This window comes from Zootermopsis nevadensis, unplaced genomic scaffold (assembly GCF_977971745.1).
Source record: "Zootermopsis nevadensis isolate Lab colony 2312 unplaced genomic scaffold, Znev_1.0 Znev_ptg000004l, whole genome shotgun sequence".
Taxonomy (NCBI): domain Eukaryota; kingdom Metazoa; phylum Arthropoda; class Insecta; order Blattodea; family Termopsidae; genus Zootermopsis; species Zootermopsis nevadensis.
Window position 1 is genome coordinate 6,495,147 of NW_028259136.1, and position 20,683 is coordinate 6,515,829.

Below are 20,683 nucleotides of genomic sequence, written 5' to 3' on the forward strand. Positions count from 1 at the left end.
AGAGCTCTGCGTAATTTTAACAAACACAAAGTGCATTTGCACATATTAAGAGCCACGTGGCTCTACATACAAATATCAAAGGACCACAATTGTATTTTAGTGTTTCAAAAGCGAATTCAAACGAGTACTATATAGGAAACCAAGTAACGCGTAGTGTATAGTCGGCGAAGTTAGTGGAGCTGGCGGACGGGCCTACTCTGTGTACCTGAGGTGGCACGGTCAGCGTATTTCTTTTGTTTGGGCGTTCAGTCCGATAAGCTCCTCGGTGCAGTCAGTGACTCGCTCCTAGCCTTCCCCTTGAAAATTCCACCGACCAAAAACTACTGCGCCGACTATACAACTCTCGATTACAATCGAGTCTAGCTACTACACACAACAGACCTGACAAACTCGCGGCACTCTTCAATATTTTATGTAGTTCGATTGTCCTCGAGGTATAATCGATGTGTCGTCCCAAATGTCTCAATTTCAACATAACCTGCGTTCAAAATACGCGTCAAACACTTATGTACCATTGTTTTATATCTCGATCAAACTGGAAAGTTGTTTCAATGAAACTCAAATTTCTGTCCGCTCACGGGAAACGGAGAAAGGACGAATTCATCTTCAGTTTAAGCTTGGGTTTATTAAACTGCGTATGATACACTTGTTCTCAACTCTTCCAATACAAATATATACGGCTCATTCGATGTTGGACTTCTAGGCTGCACATACAAACGATTCGGGGAAACATACAAAGTCCATCTTCATGGCTGAAGATGGACTTCCGGAGAAAGCAAGTTCCTCCAAAAATTAAACGTCCACACGGGGTTTACATCACAACCGTCAAGTACGAAGGGAATATTGTTATGGCCGGTAAGGACGCATTTATAAGGCAGGGGTCATTATTTAGTCACATACCTGTCACAAAGGCGTTAAAAAATATTCAGCCGCCATAGCCAATGCTATCCCACATCTCCTTCCAGAGACTGAGAAAAACCAGACACACATGCGAACAGGTGCACGTGTTAAAGCCTTTATTACAAAGACACGGGTCAACAAAACAGATAACTGTATTAACTGCACCTGTTTACGAAGACCCAGTCATATACAGCGTCTCTCTGCGCAGGTGCGCACACCGGAGTGAACAAAAAGGGTTGTGAGACGACAACTCGCGTGCTCCGGGGCGGTAACTTCAAAGGACATGCTCAGAACCTGCACTGGGATGCAGACGGTTGGCTTGTTCTGCATTCTGGACCTCGTTGGTCGGGAGAATGAATTCCACTTTTGCTTTCTTTAACATCGACGTTAATGTGGAATGGAACGAAAAGTCTGCGTTACTTAATGAAGAAAATGTTTAATTATAGGAACAATATTAAGAACACTGCGCGGAACGCGGAAAATTCTACTTTACGCACAGATCGGGAAGGATCTTCGTCACAGTCGTAAATACAAACGAGTACTGGGCGGACAATGGAACATCCTGCGAGAAGATGGCGATCGCTGGAGTGCAGGTACCTCTCAACACGCACATAAAGATTATGGGTTTTGCTTGGAGGACCAACGGCGTACAGTCCACCGGACCGGACGTATAAATGCCACGGAGAGCTGGGCGCTTCGTCACTGAACACGCACGGGAAAGCATATCAAGTAACTGACGCCACAGAACGGACGACGAATATGTGGAGACCACGGTCGCTTGTGGAAAATGAGGAAAACCATGAAACCTAGGTCTGAGATTCAAAATTTGGACTTTACTAACAACAAACATTTCTGAACGGTTGCTATTACATCATTCTAAAACCACATTACTAACTTCATGTGTTCAGTTAACTATAAAAGTGCCGGCAAACATCGACTGAGTAAATAATGTCATACGACAAATGGGGAACGAAAAGAACGAGTCTCAAAATAAAATGTACACAATTTAAATGTAATGAACCTTTTCAATGTGTCAACATTTACGAACTCTGTTCATGGTAACTGCAATTCACCCATCTATGAACGATAAAATGACAACAAAAAATCTGCAAACAGGTCACGACTAATTTTTGCCGATATGAACAACCTCCCTCGCAACAGATTTCGATGTAGCAGAAATCTTCTTTGGCCCCGTCATCAATTTGTGTGAAATAAATACGCATGGCGCAACAACCCGAACCTTGACCTTTTAAGAGCGGCGCCAGTTACGTCAGGGGTCCATGACCTTTGCGTGGGCGGGGTGTCTGCCTGGGTTATGGGGCAGTGCTTCTTCCTCTCCCCAGGTAACCGCAGTCAGCAAAGAAAATGTCGCCTGCAGCATACTGAGATTAGCGCAGTGAAGTGTTTCATGTTTTTTACGTAAACTAGTAATTGTCAGATGTAAAGGAAATCGACAAACCAACATTTTTTTTCGCAAAAATTAATTTCTAGAGTTGACAGGTACGGGGTCGGACGGATAGACGGAGCTACCAAAAGGGTGTTCTCGAATATCCAATGAATATCTTTCGCTCTCATGAATAAGGTACATACCCACGCCCATAATGGCCTATTATGGGCGGCAGATCGGAACAAAACGCACTTCAAAGCTCACGTAATGCTCAGCGAGAAAAAAAGCGCAGATCTGCGAAACACCGACTGCCATAAACCGACATGTCGCACCTGCTTTCGTCCTTCTCAATTGCAATCGGTAGATCACGGGTTAAAATCTCTGCGCGGAGACGGGCTATCCTTATTGAGGAATCTCGTGATTTACCTCCGTCCCTGCAGGAAAACTCAGGGACAGTGCCTAAATTAGGCTAGGGCCGCTTACTCACATACATTTTCCAATTAATTGTCTACTTAACCCTTTGAAGCCGAAGATCGTCTGAATATTATTTAAGAATTCAGTGCGTACCGCGAAGAAAACACTACACCTCACCATTACGAAAATCAGCTGGTTAACCCTTTGAAGCCGAAGCTCGTCTTCATAATATTTACGAATCCAGACCGTACCGCGAAGAAAACACTTCACTTAACCATTAGAAGTCGAATCAGGCGGTACCACATAAGATTTAACAAAAGAACATCCCGGGCAAAGCCTTAATCATCCTGTCATCCGGCGATATTCTCTCTTGACCTACGCACAACGTCGTTACATACACCACAAATGAAAGAACACTAAAATAACTACAGTGCGTCGTTAACACTAAGCAGGATTTGAGGTTCTCGAGGCGGAGAGTAGGAAGACAGAAGTCTCCGTTATTATGGCGGCGACATGACAAGAGGCTTTACCTAAGCCACACCACATCATAAACCAAAGATAAAAATCACGCACAGCCAATCCATCTCCCGAGGGTCTCGGGTTCATGAACAGACACCGCCTAAATATTTCTGAGATACGCGGAGAATCCAATAAACCCCCATCATCAGGACGGCCACAGCCCTGGTGATGGAGGTTTATCTGATATCCAAGCATGTCTTCAGGTATTTAACGACGCTTTTCTCAAACTGCAGACTCGGGATCGAATGGCAGACTCGCCATTAAAAATAAACTACCAAAAGGAAGAAATCGCAGACAACCGTGGCTCAGACTCGTGGACCTGACACGTACGGTAACATGCTTTTTAAGTTAGGAAATCATAAACAGGTAGGACTCGATTTACGTCGCTTCACTTTTGCGCCTCTCATAGATCACGATTGGGGGTGAGGGGTGAGTCATGACTCTTCCCGACTTCCAGGACTGTAATACTAAATTTATCCTAATTTGGCCTAAAATTTAAATAATTAATTATTATTATTTATTTTTCTGTCTGACGACAGGTCCATATGAACAGGATCCTTCCATCCTTTTCTCGGACTGGGACCTGTTCATATACGTTCTTGGCAGATGATCCAGAAGTGGTTTGCCATTGCCTTCTTCTGTGTGTGAATGGGATGCCACGGAGAAACCGGGGAAGCCCCCGGAGGAAAACTCCGTGTTGCCTAGACCACGGCCTTGCCCAACACAAGTTATAAATTCGGGCACCGCCGGGAATCGAACCCGAGACCACAGGAATATAAAATGCGACGAGAAAAAGCAAATTACATTAACCTCACTTTTACAACCCATGGATCGAGGATCAATATCCACATTCAAGGCTTATTACTTACGGACAACACTCAAGGGAATTTCTGAGGCTATTCAAGTGTCCGACAATGTTACTGGAAATCACACGACATCATGAAAGATATCATCCCCAACATTTCAGAGGCGTGGAGTGTCAAAATCATGTATGAATGGCGTCCAAGTATTTTGTGTCGATTACTGAAAATCGTGGAACGGAACCTACGTATGTTCGCATTATATGTTTGCTTCAATTTACGCCGGGAATCTCAGGAACCTAACCCCGGCGTAAACCGAGTCCTACCTGTACTTTTATACTGACCAGTACAAGGCCTCTCATTCTCGGCTCGAGGTCTTTGCCTGTGGGCGAGGACCGAAGGACGTATTCCACCATCTTGACACCCAAACCGCCAGTTTCCGAGGAACGTGGCGAAAGGATGTTGGATGCTTCACTGCCAGGGTAGCTGCCAGACCGACGAGGCGGCACCATCGTGATCGGCTGAGACACGGAGTGGTCTGCGAATGAAAAGTACAACAGTGAGATTAGAGTGACGTTACAAAGTATACAGCACTCACCATCCGCAATATAAGAAAGACTACGACGGTCTTCTGGACCCCGCGCCACTTCAGACGCCCTTGCTGCCTCCATCATCAGGGCGATGAGTCCTGAATATGAAAGCAGCATGGGTCTCTGAAACGGAAAACATCTGCCAGACAACACAGCGCAGTGTCCCAGAAGACAGCCATATTCACGAAGATGGCTAACTCCTGGGTTGTAGCGCCCTGACGGTGGAGGCAGCACGGGTCGCAGAAACGTTAAAAAAATGCGCTACAACCCAGAAGATAGCCATCTTCATATACGTAATCTCATCTGTACAAACATCAACACGGCAATTCCATGTGCTGATGTGGTCGACAGAGGCCAACACACAAAGATTTCCGACGGCGATGAGACGTCCAAACAAAACCGAATCAACGGTGGGGGTACGAGACGTGGCAACGTCGCTGTCCCCCACGCCGGTTCAATGACTGTACGTCTGTCTCTGTCTCAAGCAACACGAGAGAGGCGTCCGTGTGTGTCGGTCTCAAGGTCGGGGCCACAAAAATCCGTCTCTTTACATTCGTCTAGTATCCCCACAGCACAAGCAGTTGGTCCAGAACTGGTATACACTGTAACACATTAATTCTACCCCTATCAGACGTCTCACACGCAAAACTTCCTTTTCAGACAGCAGAATAGCCCAGTTCAATGCACGGCAGCGGTTCTAAACTTTTCCCATCGGCTTTTATCACAGACTCGCGGGCCGGAAGGATCCAATGAATACAAATGATTGAAACGCGAAGGCAATGCATTGAAGTAACGATAATATAACTGGCCTATTACTATTGATATAATTTTCGTCAGGAAATTCAGTTGTTACCGAGTATTTGGCAATGCTTTCGCTTGAGCAACCTGTCAATATCGTGTTCAGTTAATAATCTTCCTGACGAGAAGGCGTAGCAGACGAACACACCTTGAAATACGCGGTTAGTTCACCGCCTCAATTTTTGTCTGATAAACCACTTCATCGGAACCCAAGTAATTCTGAAATGCTAAAAAGGACAATCAGAACACGCCTTCCCATCATCTCGTAACCATTAATTTCATTAACGGAAACATCGACAGGCCACAAAGCGATGCGTCATCATACAAGCTAGCAAAGTACGACTACGTCCAACCAATAGAAGTTACAGGCGCCGCGGGCCTAGACAAAGGAGCGTCAGCTCTTCGTCGAATTATTTACATTTGAATTATTTATCGAAACCTTTATTTCACAAAAAAAAAAAACATGCATGAAATGAAAAGGAATAACAAACATTTCCAGAAAATCCAACAAAATATTCAGCGGAATTATAAAAAAGTCCGTTTAAGGCCACTGGTGATGTACTGATGACGTAGCAAGAAAAACCAGCAATAGTTAGAAGGACGATAAGTCCGCTTATCGCAGACCTCGTTTCCATTTGGGTCCAAATGCGCAGTTGTAGGCGTTGGGACACTTCGTAGCAACCTCCAACACAAGTCGTCAAAATGAGGTATGTGCACATAGATACAGATCATTTTCTGAAGCACTGACAACACGGAAGGCGCATATTTAATGAATAAATTAATTAATTTAAGAATAAATACACTCAAAAATAGATTTCATCTGCAGTGAGCTATTAGTTGCAACGAGAAGTCGTTCTTCAGTGTCCTTCCGAATCGACTGCCATTATTCGAATAAAAACCAGAATCGATACTCAAGTAATCGATAGTACGAGAACACTGGACGATGCCAGACATTATCATCCGACTGTAGCTACTGCGCCATGGTAACAGCACCACCAGCCTTATCCGTCGAAATGTGATATGAACAAACGGGTTGTGTAATCGAATTGCTTCGACAGTAACCCGTCGGCAAGCCTTTGTGCATCATGGCCTAGGCTAAACAAACCAAGCACAAAGGCTACCTACACCGAGGCTGGGATTACACCGAGCAACCAAGACAAAACGTCTCGATTTGGGGCAGTGAGCACACTGGACCAGCTGGGGAACACAGAAGCCAGCCAACTTCTGCCAACAGCAGTTGTCGACTAAATGTCGAGCGGGGAAGAAAAAAACTGTGGCAATATGGCGGCCTTGAGAAACAGTTCAAGGCCGGAAAGGAAGTCATGAATCCATCCTCTTATGAAGAAGATGGCAGCTGAGAGTTAAATCTCCTGTTCCACGACCAATCACGGCCACGATGAAAAGAAATGCCGAAATATGACTCTATGAAACCAGAAACTTTTCTGCGCTTCCAGATTTGGGGATATCACTCCAGAGTTCGCGAAATCGTCCCTGAAAAAATAGCAACGAGTAGCGGGCGAACTGTCATGTCAACATCACCGTTAACGTTACTACTAAAAATGCAAACAGAAAAGCTGCTCGTCCTAGGTAAAAAAAAAAAAGTGAGATTTTTAACGCGTGATTTCGAATAGCTTTTTGCTCTGTATTGTGCCAAATAAGAAAGAGTTCTCCTGCGGCCTCGAACTCGTGGGACTCACTCCAATAAATGAAGTAATAGTCTCAACCTATAGCCCGAACTTCGAAAATGTTTCATTAAATAGTTTTGACAGAGGGACGGGCTACACCAGACAGTCGTCACTTTTACACTCCTGTCCGGCATTCGGAGAACTGAAACAAAATATTTACCATCGGCCCAAACAATGAGCTCCATCCATAACAGCGCGCATACTTGCCAATCGACTGCAAGAGTAACTAATTGCAAGCCGAAACCGCGAACTACCTAACAGGCAGACGGTATCCATGGCAACGGCGCCGCGTCTCTGTGGAGTGAACCAGACTCCCGACGTTACGGGGCCGACACGAGCAGAGAACCAAGGGCGGCATCCGTCTGTGCGTCTATCCCTCCGACCATAGCAACCGAAGCATTTTCCCGCCATACTCTGGTAACCATGGCGACGACACACGGGCGGGGGGTGAGGTGGTTAAGAACACTGCCACACACAGGCGTCAATCAATTTCCTTCTTACAGGGATCCGTCTGCTACCACCGGCAAAACAGCTCACACAGATAACGGTATGATGTGCGCCCCTCTGCACAACAGCGCACTTACCCTGAGGCACGTCAGTCAGTTGTCCTACCGACAACGGCTGTCCAACAAAACGGGCCACGCACCACCTGACGACGGGTATAATAATAAAATACTCGGATGAAAATAATAAAACCAAGTATAATTGTCCCTGACACAGTATCGATGATATTATAAATAAATGAGTACACAAAAGATCAGTGTCGGGTTTAACGCGCGTTTCATTCTGATCCGTTAACATCAACGGGGTCTGAAGGTTGTACGTAGTCTGCGATTCTCAAAATGTGTTGGTAAACTGTCTGTTTAGACCAGCGGTATTCAACCTGGGGTACGCGAAGACATCTTAGGGGGCACGTGAAATTTAAAAAAAAATATATTTTATGATAAACACTGAATAATCAGTAATGTAATTTATTTAATTTATTTTAGATGTAGATTATATACTATTTATAACTTGAATTATACACCAACAACTTTGCGGGTACAAAATTGAAGAGAAATTATATCTTGGGGTACGCGAAGACTTCTTAGGGGGTACGTAAAATTAAAAAAAAAAAAAATTATGATAAACACTGAATAATCAATAAAGTAATTTATTTAATTTATTTTAGATGTAGATTATATACTATTTATAACTTGAATTATACACAAACTTTGGGGGGTACAAAATTGAAGAGAAATTATATCGGGGGGGTACCCGAACAAAAAAGGTTGAACACCACTGGTTTAGACCACCAAAATGCCAGTGAACCAAAGAACCCTGCACAGAAAAATACAGTCTATTTCAAAACACAACGGACTATTTATATCCGGTCTCCCTCAATACGCCGTACGTCGAGTCTTCGTAAATTGTTCTATACCGGTTCAGACGTCCCCGGGATTTTTCTGATTCCCTTCGTCTTTCCCACCCACTCGAAACATCCCTAATATCCAACGAATGTGACATGACAGATGTCCGTACTTAATACGTCAAAAAGTGGAAACATGGCGTACATGGCCAAGGAATCGATTACTAAATCGATGACTAGACACCTCGTTTATCCCACTTCAAGCAACGGATGACTCACAAATAAAGAAACTGGCACTTACGGACGCACTGCGACAAAATTGAAACATCTTCGACACCTGCGCTTATACATCGCAGCTGCCCTATTTATTACGACTTAACGGGGTCTCAAGCACGAAAAATCTACGCAAGAGATATGACCACCGCTGGGAAAACAGGGACGAACACCGTAGACTTCGGCGTAACAACTAACGAGGACGGTAATCCTGAACAACAGGTCGACCCTAAATATGTTGGAGGCCATCTTTATGCTGCGGGGTGATCACCTCGATGTAGACAGCAAGCAACTCTGAAACGTCGGTAGACTATTACGAGACTACACGGCAAAACAGTCGCTGACAAGACAGAACTCGGGTTAATATAACGAAGCGAAACGTCTAAATTCCGCCAAGAAAAACTTTTAACGCGTTCATGATATCACAGCTTCGAATAATGAACAACCTCGAAGAATGAGGTTGAGGAAGGTGGGGTCACGTGCGTCCACCGTACATATGTACCAAAATATATTGCGTTCGGCTTTTCCGTGCTATATAACTGCTGTCGGCCCCGATACTGAATGAAAACCCGGGATTTACACGAAGTTTCAAATGACAACATCTTCATACTCCCTGGCGTGAGAACACCAGGTCTCACAAAACACTTCTTTGTCTGCATTAACCTCCGTAATTAACCGGAATGCACGTTAACCTACAGATCAAACTTAAAAGCATCATTTGCCATCATTTCGCTTTGTAGTAATGCTGATTTCAAAATTTGTCTTTCCTTATTTCGTGGCAAACGGGCAAGCTGTAGGCGAGTTCACAGCCCTGACAAACATTCCTCACCGCGGGGAAGAAATTTGGAAATTTTCCGCCTTGTTATCTAAGATGCGGGCGTCAATTCCTCAGGGCTCGACCCCTTCAACAGTAACTGTCAGATGTTACAGAGGATGAGGGGAAACGTACAACGCGGAGACCACAAACAACAGAACGTAACTATGACGAAACAACACTTCTTCACCACAAGCTTCAAATAACTTAGTTCGTCAATTCTGTTTAAAGCAAATAATCACTGCTTGTAGATCTAACGAGAATCTTTTAAAACCAAGAAAACCAGAGTCAGTGAATATTAATACAAGCCCCGTTATTTTTTATTTAAATAGTAGAAAACATGGGACAAAGATGAACCAAAGCCAACCATGCTTTTAGATAGTATTTCACTTACACACAAGAAGAAACAAAGATGTTCACAATAAAGTTAAAAAATCCACATATTCAACTTCATGACCACAAAATATCACGGCATACGCACATATATTAAGGCTCCACCGTGTCTGCGTTTTCACTTGTGGAGGCAACATGACCACGCTCCTTCTCTGTCCTCTAATTACATTCCGGTAACCGGAGGAAGCTATCAAGACGCTTTTACAGTGTTTATATGGCATACGCCACGTCACAGACGGCCAAGATACTTTCGTTTTTTGAAAAGCGGCTTCCAAAGCCAGTAACATTCATTACAGCCATAATACTGACCGTGAAACTAACGCTCAGAGCATGACTGGCCTATATACAACAGCGGCCCACGTATCCAGACCGGAACGAAATCTCCAGCAATTTCACTTATCTCAAATCACCACATAACAGACGATAAAACAGAAAATGTAGTCCAACAAGACTGTTAGCATGTGTGGATGCTTTTATGGAGGGCTGAATAGTAAGTTATTTGGGGGGAAAACAAATTCTTTACATATACAGATTTCATAAAATAGTGTAGTTGCGTCATATTGTGATTTATTAAATTAAAATTAAATTATTTGGTTATTCCGTCAAATCACAATGTATTTAAAATAAGATAATTAAAATAATTAAAATATTATTCTGTGTTCCATATCGAATAATCGATTTACAATTGGAACAGTTGTAACTGTTCCAATTGTAAATCTTTTGTCAAAACGCATTCAAGGTATCTTAATGCAACGGCAGGATTTTGGCAAAAATATATTCGCGTATGCATCAAAGCCTCCAATAACGTTTGGACGAATCAAATTCATCAACGCCGATAAAATAAACCGCAATGAACTTTTACGTCAAAGTTTCCATCCCGGTGGGAAATAGCAGACCTGGAATGAAACATCGACTTCAGTGCGCGTAAACTGCGCGGTTCTTTACGACATTACACAGTTTCGTTCTAGCTGAAGTCAGACGAGTCTGTTGGCTCGTTAAGGTGACTAAATATAACCTCCGACTGTTTATGATACAGCAAGGCACGGCGAGAGTTCACCTGACCCTCGGCGCTCCAGGAACGCAACGCATCGTCGTTCGAGAATGAACGTAAAACGGGTACAAGGAAGGGCTATTCCGCGTGACGACGACACGGTTCGTCAGCTCCCGCCTAGTCGCACAAAGTCGACCAACCACTCCGCTCCTACAACATTCATTTACGACGCGTTTCCGAGGTATGAAACACGACCTCGGCACACGCGAGCCAAAACGCAAACAAAACCAGACAAGCCGGCAGCATCTTTACCATGTTACTCGGGTCCTTGGGTAGACGGCAACCATATCTGAATGAAGACTGCGAATATATTACATACGCAATCCCAAACAGCTGACAGGGGGCGGTCTTCCAGTCTCCGGGTTGTGCAGGGCGCAAACTTACCACCGTAAAAAAAAGCCAGCATATTACGTCAGAACTCGGACGGATTCTTTGAAACTTCAACAGCGGTATTTTTACGCTAGATTCGAGATGATGTGTCCAGAGGAAAAGTAGCGAATATAATATAAAAACCCTTAAGCTTTTAAAAGATTTCTGGCTCTCGGCCTACTGTTGTATTCCTACGAATTTCGATGCAAACATGTTTCCACCTGTTCAATATTGTGGTAAAACTGCCGGTGTTACTAATCTGTATAAATGTCAATCCGTAACTAAATTATTCCACAATATAATATTGGAATATGTTACAGCAGTGCAGAAGGTCACTAAAATACTTGGTACAGCGCATTATTTTTCGGCATTAAGTGCGAGACAACTTGATTTCAATTAACTGTCTGCAAACTACAAAACGGATTTATGAACAGTAAGTGAGATGTGAGATTTGAGATTCTCACCTGAACTCTCTAATTATGAAGGCAGCAAGGACCTCTGATACGCTGGAAAACTTCTACCAGACGACAGACAGATTCACACATAAGCATTATTTCGCAAATCACAGGAACTGAAATGTCTACGGCATTACAAATTTCCTACACAGCAAATGATTCTATAATTTCCTTAAGTTACGTTGAAATTTCAAGCGTCGCACTGGCGATGCAGAGAGAGAGAGAGGGGAAAAAACCCTTCAACCCTTCTGAACCGGATACGTACATTTTGAATGCGCAGACTCAGATATATATATTTCTAATGGCATATGAAAATGAGAAGTCCTATTCGGCCTTAACATCATTCGTATTTATATCCCGAACTGGGGCAGGCCAGCGTACAACGTCGCCGTTCACACGCACGCAAGGCGATTGAGAAACGACGCGGTTTAAAACCGATCCGACAAAGTCCTTGCCCCAGTAACGTACACTACGTCTCCGAACAAAATTCCCCACATATTTCGGCGTCCGATCATTTGATGAGCGGCATGACGCAATCTCAGTTCTAGAAACAAGACCCGTCCACGCGAATACAGATTACCTCCAACGCAAAATCACAACTGAAGCAAAGAAAACATTTCTGAGTTTCTCCACAGAAACTATGCAACCACCCAGAGCGTCCCTCATGTATGCAGCCAACTCAGGGGTTACACTCCGAGGGTTCCATAACAAGTTTTTCCCCACCGAGCTTGCCATTCGGGGGGGGGGGAGGGGGGTGTCTTCCCACCGGCTTCCACTGTTCTGCCTTGCACATTCGTGTTTTGCCATCTCTGGGATTAGACATCGCAGACCACCAACGCGATTCCTTGGCCATCTCTCGGACCTTAGCCTCTGCGGAAAACCTAGGGACTGTCGTCACTACAAACCAGGACTTCCAAGGTCCGGCTTGCCGCGTCCTCCATCACGATGTTGGGGTGCACTCAGAAATGGCCTTAGACGCTGTTGCGTTTGCTATTTCCCTGTTCCCTTGGCCGCCCCGCTCTGACACCATCGTCCATCACGCTGCGACCTTTGGAACTTAAGTGTACTCTAAAGAGTAAAAATATCCAACCTGGTTTGATCTACTCCTATGTCTTCCAGGGCGGTCACTTCCCTTCGAGCGTCAAAACCAAAATTTTGCACCCATTTCACATCTCCCTACGCATGATACATAAATCTCATTCCCACTGACGACAATTTTTAAAGCTACTTGGGCAACAGTTGCTACAGACTGAACGGCAGATTTGATATCAGGTTTACGTGTCGATACGTCACACGAAGGAGGGAGGTAAAGGGAGAAGTTCAGCGGCCTTCATATGAAAACCCGCGTTAAAATTAGCTCAGTTTAGTAGACTACTCGTGAGAACGAACAGAGCTACTGTCACTTGCGTTACAGAGGCCACTCCTTTACCGGGGATGTCTGACTGCTGGATAAAAGGCAAACTGGGAGTAGCATGATTCTAACAAATCGACTGCGAAGATACGCAAATATCGATAAATGGGACAGACGATTTCGAGGCCAAGAACCTTAACGGCCACCGTCTAAAAATAAATCAAGAACACTATGTCGAAATCACATACATATAAATATAACTAAGGCCGTTATTTTGTCAAATGGATAACAGATGAGGTTTCCTGGGGCGAACAGCGGCTTGACCGTGAACTGATCACTAGAGAACGCGTGGAACATTACCTCCGCTCCACTTACACACGTGGGAAACACGCCGTCACCACGCCAGCCGTAAGAGATAGCTACGTCGGCCTGGCGGTTGTGGGGAAGGCACGTAACAGATTAGTTTGCTTTGCACTGTCGGCGTTCCACTGCGGTAATATGATGCAAACAAAAATAATAGCGCACGCGTACACATGTGAGAAACTTCACTAAATCTCAAACAAACACAGTTCCCCGGAACTGCTATGCCAATACATTACACCCCAAGCAAAAACTAGTACAGCAAAGTCCTTCCCGTCTCCTCCAGGAACGTGCACATGGACCTACGATCGAACTTTCGATTTCGCGTTAAAGAAAGCTACAATATTCTGTAGTTATCGACATACACTACCATAAACAAGCCTGTACACGTACAGCGAACATGGAGAGATGAATGGTTCAAAATCTACACGCCAATCCGTCAACACATACGTCATTAATTAAGTTGTATAGTTATTCTGCGGTTTGGGGGCCTCCCCCCCTCGCTTGGCTGACAACACGCTCATTATACAACCATGATTCGTAAATTCAGAGACATAATTTCCGCTTTACTTTCATATTAAGCTAGAAAGATGCGGTATTGACGAAATCCGGATTAAAATAACCCCTTTAAATTCTACACTGCAGACATAATGTGAAAAACAAGACAGGCAGTTCCTACAACATTAACAATTAAGCTTACCGCCACAATACACAAATTAACCGGTTAATTTACGAGCAGAATACGGGGCAGCGCGAAGTTCAATGGTAAATCAAAATAACCGAAAAGACAGGCAAAAATATTTGAATAAAAATCCACAAAATATATCACAATGTTATGCAAATTAAGGTTCGAAAGCCTACACAAAATGAATAAAAAAATTTGACTGTCAATGTAAAAATCAACATTTCCCCTGTCTAAACGTGAATGCAGCTGTCACAACACGCATCCAAAATATCACCGATGCCCCTGAAAGTTACTTTAGAACGCCCCAAGACTGAAAACTGCAGCATCCATCAGCGTTACGTAATTCCCGACCATCATCGAGGTCATAAATTTAATAACGACATATCGACTAGAAATGTCAACACCTGCTACGGCTGAAATGAGGAATGGAACGGATGGCTTAGAATGGTAAGGAAAACGGGAGAGATGCGAGACTTCCATCCACATCCTCGCAACATAATATTCACGCGATGCGGGCGGGATTCTTTACCGGAAGTTTGTCGAGGGACTAAACTTACAGACGCTTACAAAACGTACTAACTGGAAACTTACAGACCGCAATAAATAATGTTTACTGTCTGCTACATCAACATGTCCATCATCACAGGGTGAAAGTAGGCGGCACAAACGGAACCAATCTGGCAATGCGTCTCATGTTTCATACAGTAACTTCCGAATCTCGGGTGAGAAATGAAGAGACGACCTTCGCGTCGTGCCAAAGGAATTTCTGGTGGGCCCCGTCCGCGCCGACAACCCTATTTCCAGCGACAGCATACATTCTAATCGATCTGCATACCCACATTCTTTCACTCATTCGCATGAATTCCAACATCCAACTTCATCATAACCGGGCTAGCTGAAAAGTGTCATCACTCATCCGGTGAGTACACTCAACAATCAATAAACCGCGGTGAGTAGACGTCAAAGCATACGCAACGGTACGGTGAGCAGACTACAAACCGGAATGTACAGATGTCAATAATATCGCGTTCCTGCACGAAGTGTTAAAACGGGGGGAAAGATAGTTTTAGATACACGATGTGTTTAAAGACTATGCCGGAATTTCGAGTTTCAGAACCCACAGCCTAAACGTAGCCGATTTAGACTACTACATTACTTTACAAGTACCATGAGTAAGTCGAGGATGCGGCTGGCGTGTCCTTGTGGGGGGAAAAAAATTCTGTTGGAAAACCTGAACAGAAATGTCAACTCCGAAGACCCACGCGTTGGGCAGCACTCAAGATGGAACCGCTACCAACAACTCCACGCGAAAGCTCAAAATACAAGACCGAAAACCAGTCTTTGACCACAAAACCAAAAATCTACCTCGGTGGTACGTCCACTGGAAAGCTGTAGACTAATCCGACCCGCGATACGGCGACCACATGTCGGAGAGGGTACAGACCGAGGCTCCCTTCGTACGCACATAACAAAAGACTTGTTCTGGTGGGGGGGTAAAGCAAGAACCAGCTTGCCCTACGCTGAACGCATTATGCAGATTAGCGCAAAGCCAATGACGCAAATCCGACCAGCTGGAAAACACAGGCCCCGATTTGTGAAGCTACCACACAATATTAAACCATCACATTCACAGCCTCTGGCAAAAACATCGAGAAAGAAGACGAAACTTCGGTCTAACAGAACGAAGGATCGATTTCCTTCTCCGTCAAACGTTCCGATTAATCTCTTCAACATTACGGCCCGGAAAATAGACGCCGATATCACTTCCACCCCCAGAAGAATAAAACGGGGGGGGGGGGGGGGCGAGGACACCTCGCGAGGCCGACAAGATTTCTGTGCCAAGCTCCGAAATACGCGGAACCTTGGGACTCGGCGTGCGCATGGCAAAGTGCGTATTTACTGTTGGTCCCGTTCAATGATCAGAACAGACGGTTAATATGAAACGCATGAGGTTTTAAAACACACAACAACGAGGTCATGGCTGCCTCCATCATCAAAGCCACCCATCGCCCTGATGAAGGAGTCAGGATTGATCTCCGAAACGCTGGCAAAATTCTACCAGACTACACGGCGCTACAACCCAGAAGACAATCACCTTTGTAATAATAATCTATAAATTGAGAAGCTACAGAATACGGTCATTATATTGTCCATACTTAACAGATCGAAGTCACTAACGTTCACTGTGCACGGTCAGCGCGTTTCTTGCAGGAAATTATAAATTGGAACTTGTAACAAGACAAGTAATGTTTAATCTTTTAATCTTTGTTGACAACCAAATTACGCCAAGTCTGCCTTCACAAAAACAAAGCATGATTTGTACACTTATGCGCTCCTCATTTACGTCGTTTCGGTAATTTCTAACTTTAACGTGTCTAAGCGGCCAGCAGCATGCAACATGACGAACAAAGCGTCGCGTTGAACCAAGTGATCGTGAACAACGTCGTTACAAACGTCAGGCATAAATAAATTACAGTCTTACGAGTATTTCATAACCTATGAGTGCAAAATGCTCATGGGAAAATGTTTCTTTCATTTATGAGGCGTTCTTCCACGAAGCTTCTACAGCGAAAATAAAAAAAAATAACTATGAAGATAGAAGTCTTCTAGGTTACAGCGCCTTGTAGTCTGGTAGAAGTTTCCCCACTGGACTGGTTCCTATGTCTCACACAGATTCCCCCCGCGCGGCTTACTCCTCGCCCTGACGATGGAGGCAGAAAGGACCTCCGAAACGTTTGTCAACTTCCACCAGATCAGAAGGCGCTAGAACACGAAGACAGCCATCTTCGTAGTCACCGCCGTGAGAACCTCGTTCTTACCGGACAGATAGATATACCCTACGCTGGCAACAAGTGTCTCGCCCGGAGCTTAATACTCAATGCACAAGAAAGTAAACACGAGAGCAGCCAGAGGCGAGGAGAGAGACTAGAAATATTTCAGACCCTCAAAACACAAAGCACTTCAGTCTGAGAACATTCTTCTTGTTCCAACACGTGACCAGTAGAAGTCGATTCTAGGAATGGTCCAACGTTTCATCGACTCCTTGCTACCTCCATCATCGGGACTTGCAGAATGCACGGCGCAACATGCCAGAGGACAGACGCCTTTAAAATTCCGTACTCACCGGACGTACTCCAGGTAGAATCTCTCCACATCTGATGATCATTCAGATTCAGAATCCCTTTCGTATCATCTTTCTGTTCCTCGACTCCCCATAATTTCTTGGCAGAGGGCGCAATCTAAAAAAAAAGAAAGAACATTTTAAACATCTGTTAACTGCAACACAAGCCAAGCCGATAGCAGGTCATCACGACTGTCGGGGCGCATACCGAATGCACAAATGGTACTGCCAAGTACATGAAGACCAGGTGAGATTTCTGGTCCCCAATGCGACGGATATGAAAACTGTCCTGCGCCATACAGTCTCGTAGAAACTGACCGACGTTTCGGACGTGGTTACTGCCGTCATCGAGCATTAAGCACCTCTGAAACGTCAGACAACTTTTCCAAAACTGCACGCCGCAACGTGCCGTATGTCATCTCCACATTCTACGCCGTGAGAACCTAAAATCTTACAACAGTACTAAGTTGCGAAGGAAGGGCAAGTACCACCGACGTCGAGGTAACAGCACGACTTCTGCATGAAGTCAGGACGACGATGACAATCATTACATCGTAGGACACGCATTTAAATGGGCAGTTTAATGTTATAAACGAACGTTTCCTTACAAAACTGACAAAAGTGGCGTAAAATGAAATATTTATCAACGTGAGAAGCAGCTAGCGCGGCCATAATCGCCACGTGGTTACTGAACCAACGCGCCAGAGCACGCCCATAACACAAATATAAGTCATTTTTGTGTGCGCTGCAGAAATTGGATTCTATCCGTCCAGAACGCAAATCCGAAATGAGCAGTAACACGGGACATAACGAAGAAAATTAGGATTCCCGAATCAAATCACGCAAGCGAGAAACCGCTCTCTGATAAAGTAAACCACGATCACATCCCACGACACGCCCATTATCCGAACACGGTTAACGCACGCAGTAAATTACAATGCGTTCTCTGATACATTTCAATGCAAATGTCCATGTCACAACAAACGTCAATTGGTTTTACTCACTTGACGGTGAGTCATGCAGTTCCAGCCGGAAATTGAACACAGAGGTCCGTGTTTCGGCTGCTCAAAGAACTTCTGGAATACCACTCATGTACTGCTCTTCAGTTTTGGGAATAGCCTAAATCTTACGGGGTCAAACTGACGAATATGGTCGATAGTCCAATTTCAATATCGACTTTCTTGGCCAAAACCTCCCGGACGGTGTGCGCGTCATGAGCACGGGTACTGTCACGATCCGAACATCAAGACAAAGTTCAAGTCTTCTCCGACGAACATACTCGCGCAACCTTGCCAATAATTTCAAATATCAATGGTGGCACGAACGTGTTCAACAAACTCAAAGTGAACAATACCCATGTGATAGAAGACTTGGGCTCGTGAGAGAGTGTCTATTATTCTTTGGCACTTCTATGCCACTCGGACACTCAAAACACCAATGCAATTATTTTTAAACTGTGTCCCTCTTCACGAACAAAGCCAGGCGTTTATAATTTTAGAGCTGACCACTCGATACTCCTGTATCTACATCAATACCAAGAATTATCCGACCCCAAGAAACACACAACAGTTCCCAGTAAATAAAAAAAGGTCCCCTGTCGCTGTTCATCCACGCCGACAGGGTGTGTGGATCGGATATTCGTCACAGACGATGTACCTCCAGCAGCAGAAAGTAATCTGTGCCGCAAAGACGAATTGGCGGAATAAAGCTGACAGCTAAATTGTCAATCTCCTTAATCTAAGACAGGATGTTCTGTTCGGTGAACCTGATGCGACGGAAATGTAAGAACGTATAAAAATTCCTAACACGTTTCAACATCCCAACGCTTTCTTCTCTAATATTTACACTGCCCATAACTTCATTTACATTCAATGCTGTTTCACACCAAAGCCTGGCGTAGGGAGGTTAAAATATGAACAGGCCTGTTAGTGGCACCACGTGACACGCCACAAACGAAAATGCCCACACCTTACGATCCTTACATTGACGCTAGTTCTTACCACAGTCGTATGAATCCAATTTCCGATTCAAATTGGATTACAAGCTACTAACACGAAGGCATACAGAGAATATGACAGACGTCATAAATGCCATTAACCGTGGGTGTATTGAGAACGAACCACGGCAAGCTTCTCATTACCGTTCTTACAGCCTTCAAACGAATAATCTAAACCTTTCAAACCCTGAGCGCATCTACCTGCGTTATTTTATTTATTTATTTAGTGTTCTGTCTGACGACAGGTCCATATGAACAGGATCCTTCCATCCTTTTCTCGGACTGGGACCTGTTCATATACGTTCTTGGCAGATGATCCAGAAGTGGTTTGCCATTGCCTTCTTCTGTGTGTGTGAATGGAGTAATTGTTGGGATGCCACGGAGGAAAACTCCGTGTTGCCTAGACCACGGCCTTGCCCAACACAAGTTATAAATCTGCGCACCACCGGGAATTGAACCTGGGACCCCAGGATTACAAGGCTAGTGATCTGACCACTAGACCAACGTGGCGGACCTGCGTTATATAGAAATTAAATTTATTGAAACAGGTTCACAATTACATAATATTTTAACGTGTTTTATTTTACGATTACTCAAAATTAAATATAAAATGTAAGTGGTAACAATTATTCTTTAAATACAACGTGAAACATAAAAACGTGAGCGGAGCGGGCCGTTGGTTGAGAACCCACGCTTCAACACAAAGCGACCTGCAGCTGCGAAAGCGTGCAGTACGAAGTCCTCCTACCTCTCCGCATATAAACAGGCCCAGCAAACAAAACGGCTTATAAAGCGAATAGCTGCATCACGTCGTTGAGTTGTATTACTAGATTACTCGGAAAAGAAGCCACTCGAAACATCTGACGCGGTCGTTTTAGCCGTCCAGAAAGAAGACATGTCAACTCTCTCTCTCTCTCTCTCAACTAAAACTCTGCAGCAGGTTGTACGATGTCGTACACAACCGCACGTTATGTACAACCAGCGTACACGGAATGCGCACATTTCGTACGGAGACGATCGAAGGCGCCTTTTCGTACGCGCTGCACAATTTTGGCTAACCTAGACGCACTACGTGACGTTTCGGAGGGATGCTGCTGTTTTATCACAGCACAAACACATGGTCTCAATTCCTTTCGTGGTTTTCTTTCTCGAAATTGTGCTCCAGCTCCCAGTTGCTACTCCTTGGAATCAATTTACTGTTCCGTCAAATGTACGTCTAGTGGGACGTTACGCCGTGTGATATGATAGAAGCAGGGCCTGAGGTTTTCACGGCACGCCGAAATGCTCCAAATCTTATAACAGAAGGTTGAAATGTTTTAGGAATCTTGTCACTTCTGTATTGAACGGAATATCATACAAACTGGCGGTACCATG

The 20,683-nt window shown here is 44.4% G+C and overlaps 1 protein-coding gene across 5 annotated transcripts in view; it reads right to left on the bottom strand.

Annotated features, from left to right (window-relative positions):
* pum (pumilio) overlaps window positions 1–20,683 on the bottom strand; it is a 175,022-nt gene that overhangs the window by 113,886 nt on the left and 40,453 nt on the right. For all 5 annotated transcript variants that reach the window (XM_087342699.1, XM_087342696.1, XM_087342698.1 and 2 more), the window contains 2 exons: window positions 17,317–17,431; window positions 4,365–4,558 (listed from right to left, as the gene is read on the bottom strand). In XM_087342699.1, the coding sequence (XP_087198825.1) occupies window positions 4,365–4,558; window positions 17,317–17,431 (309 nt within the window). The remainder of the gene's footprint in view (window positions 1–4,364; window positions 4,559–17,316; window positions 17,432–20,683) is intronic.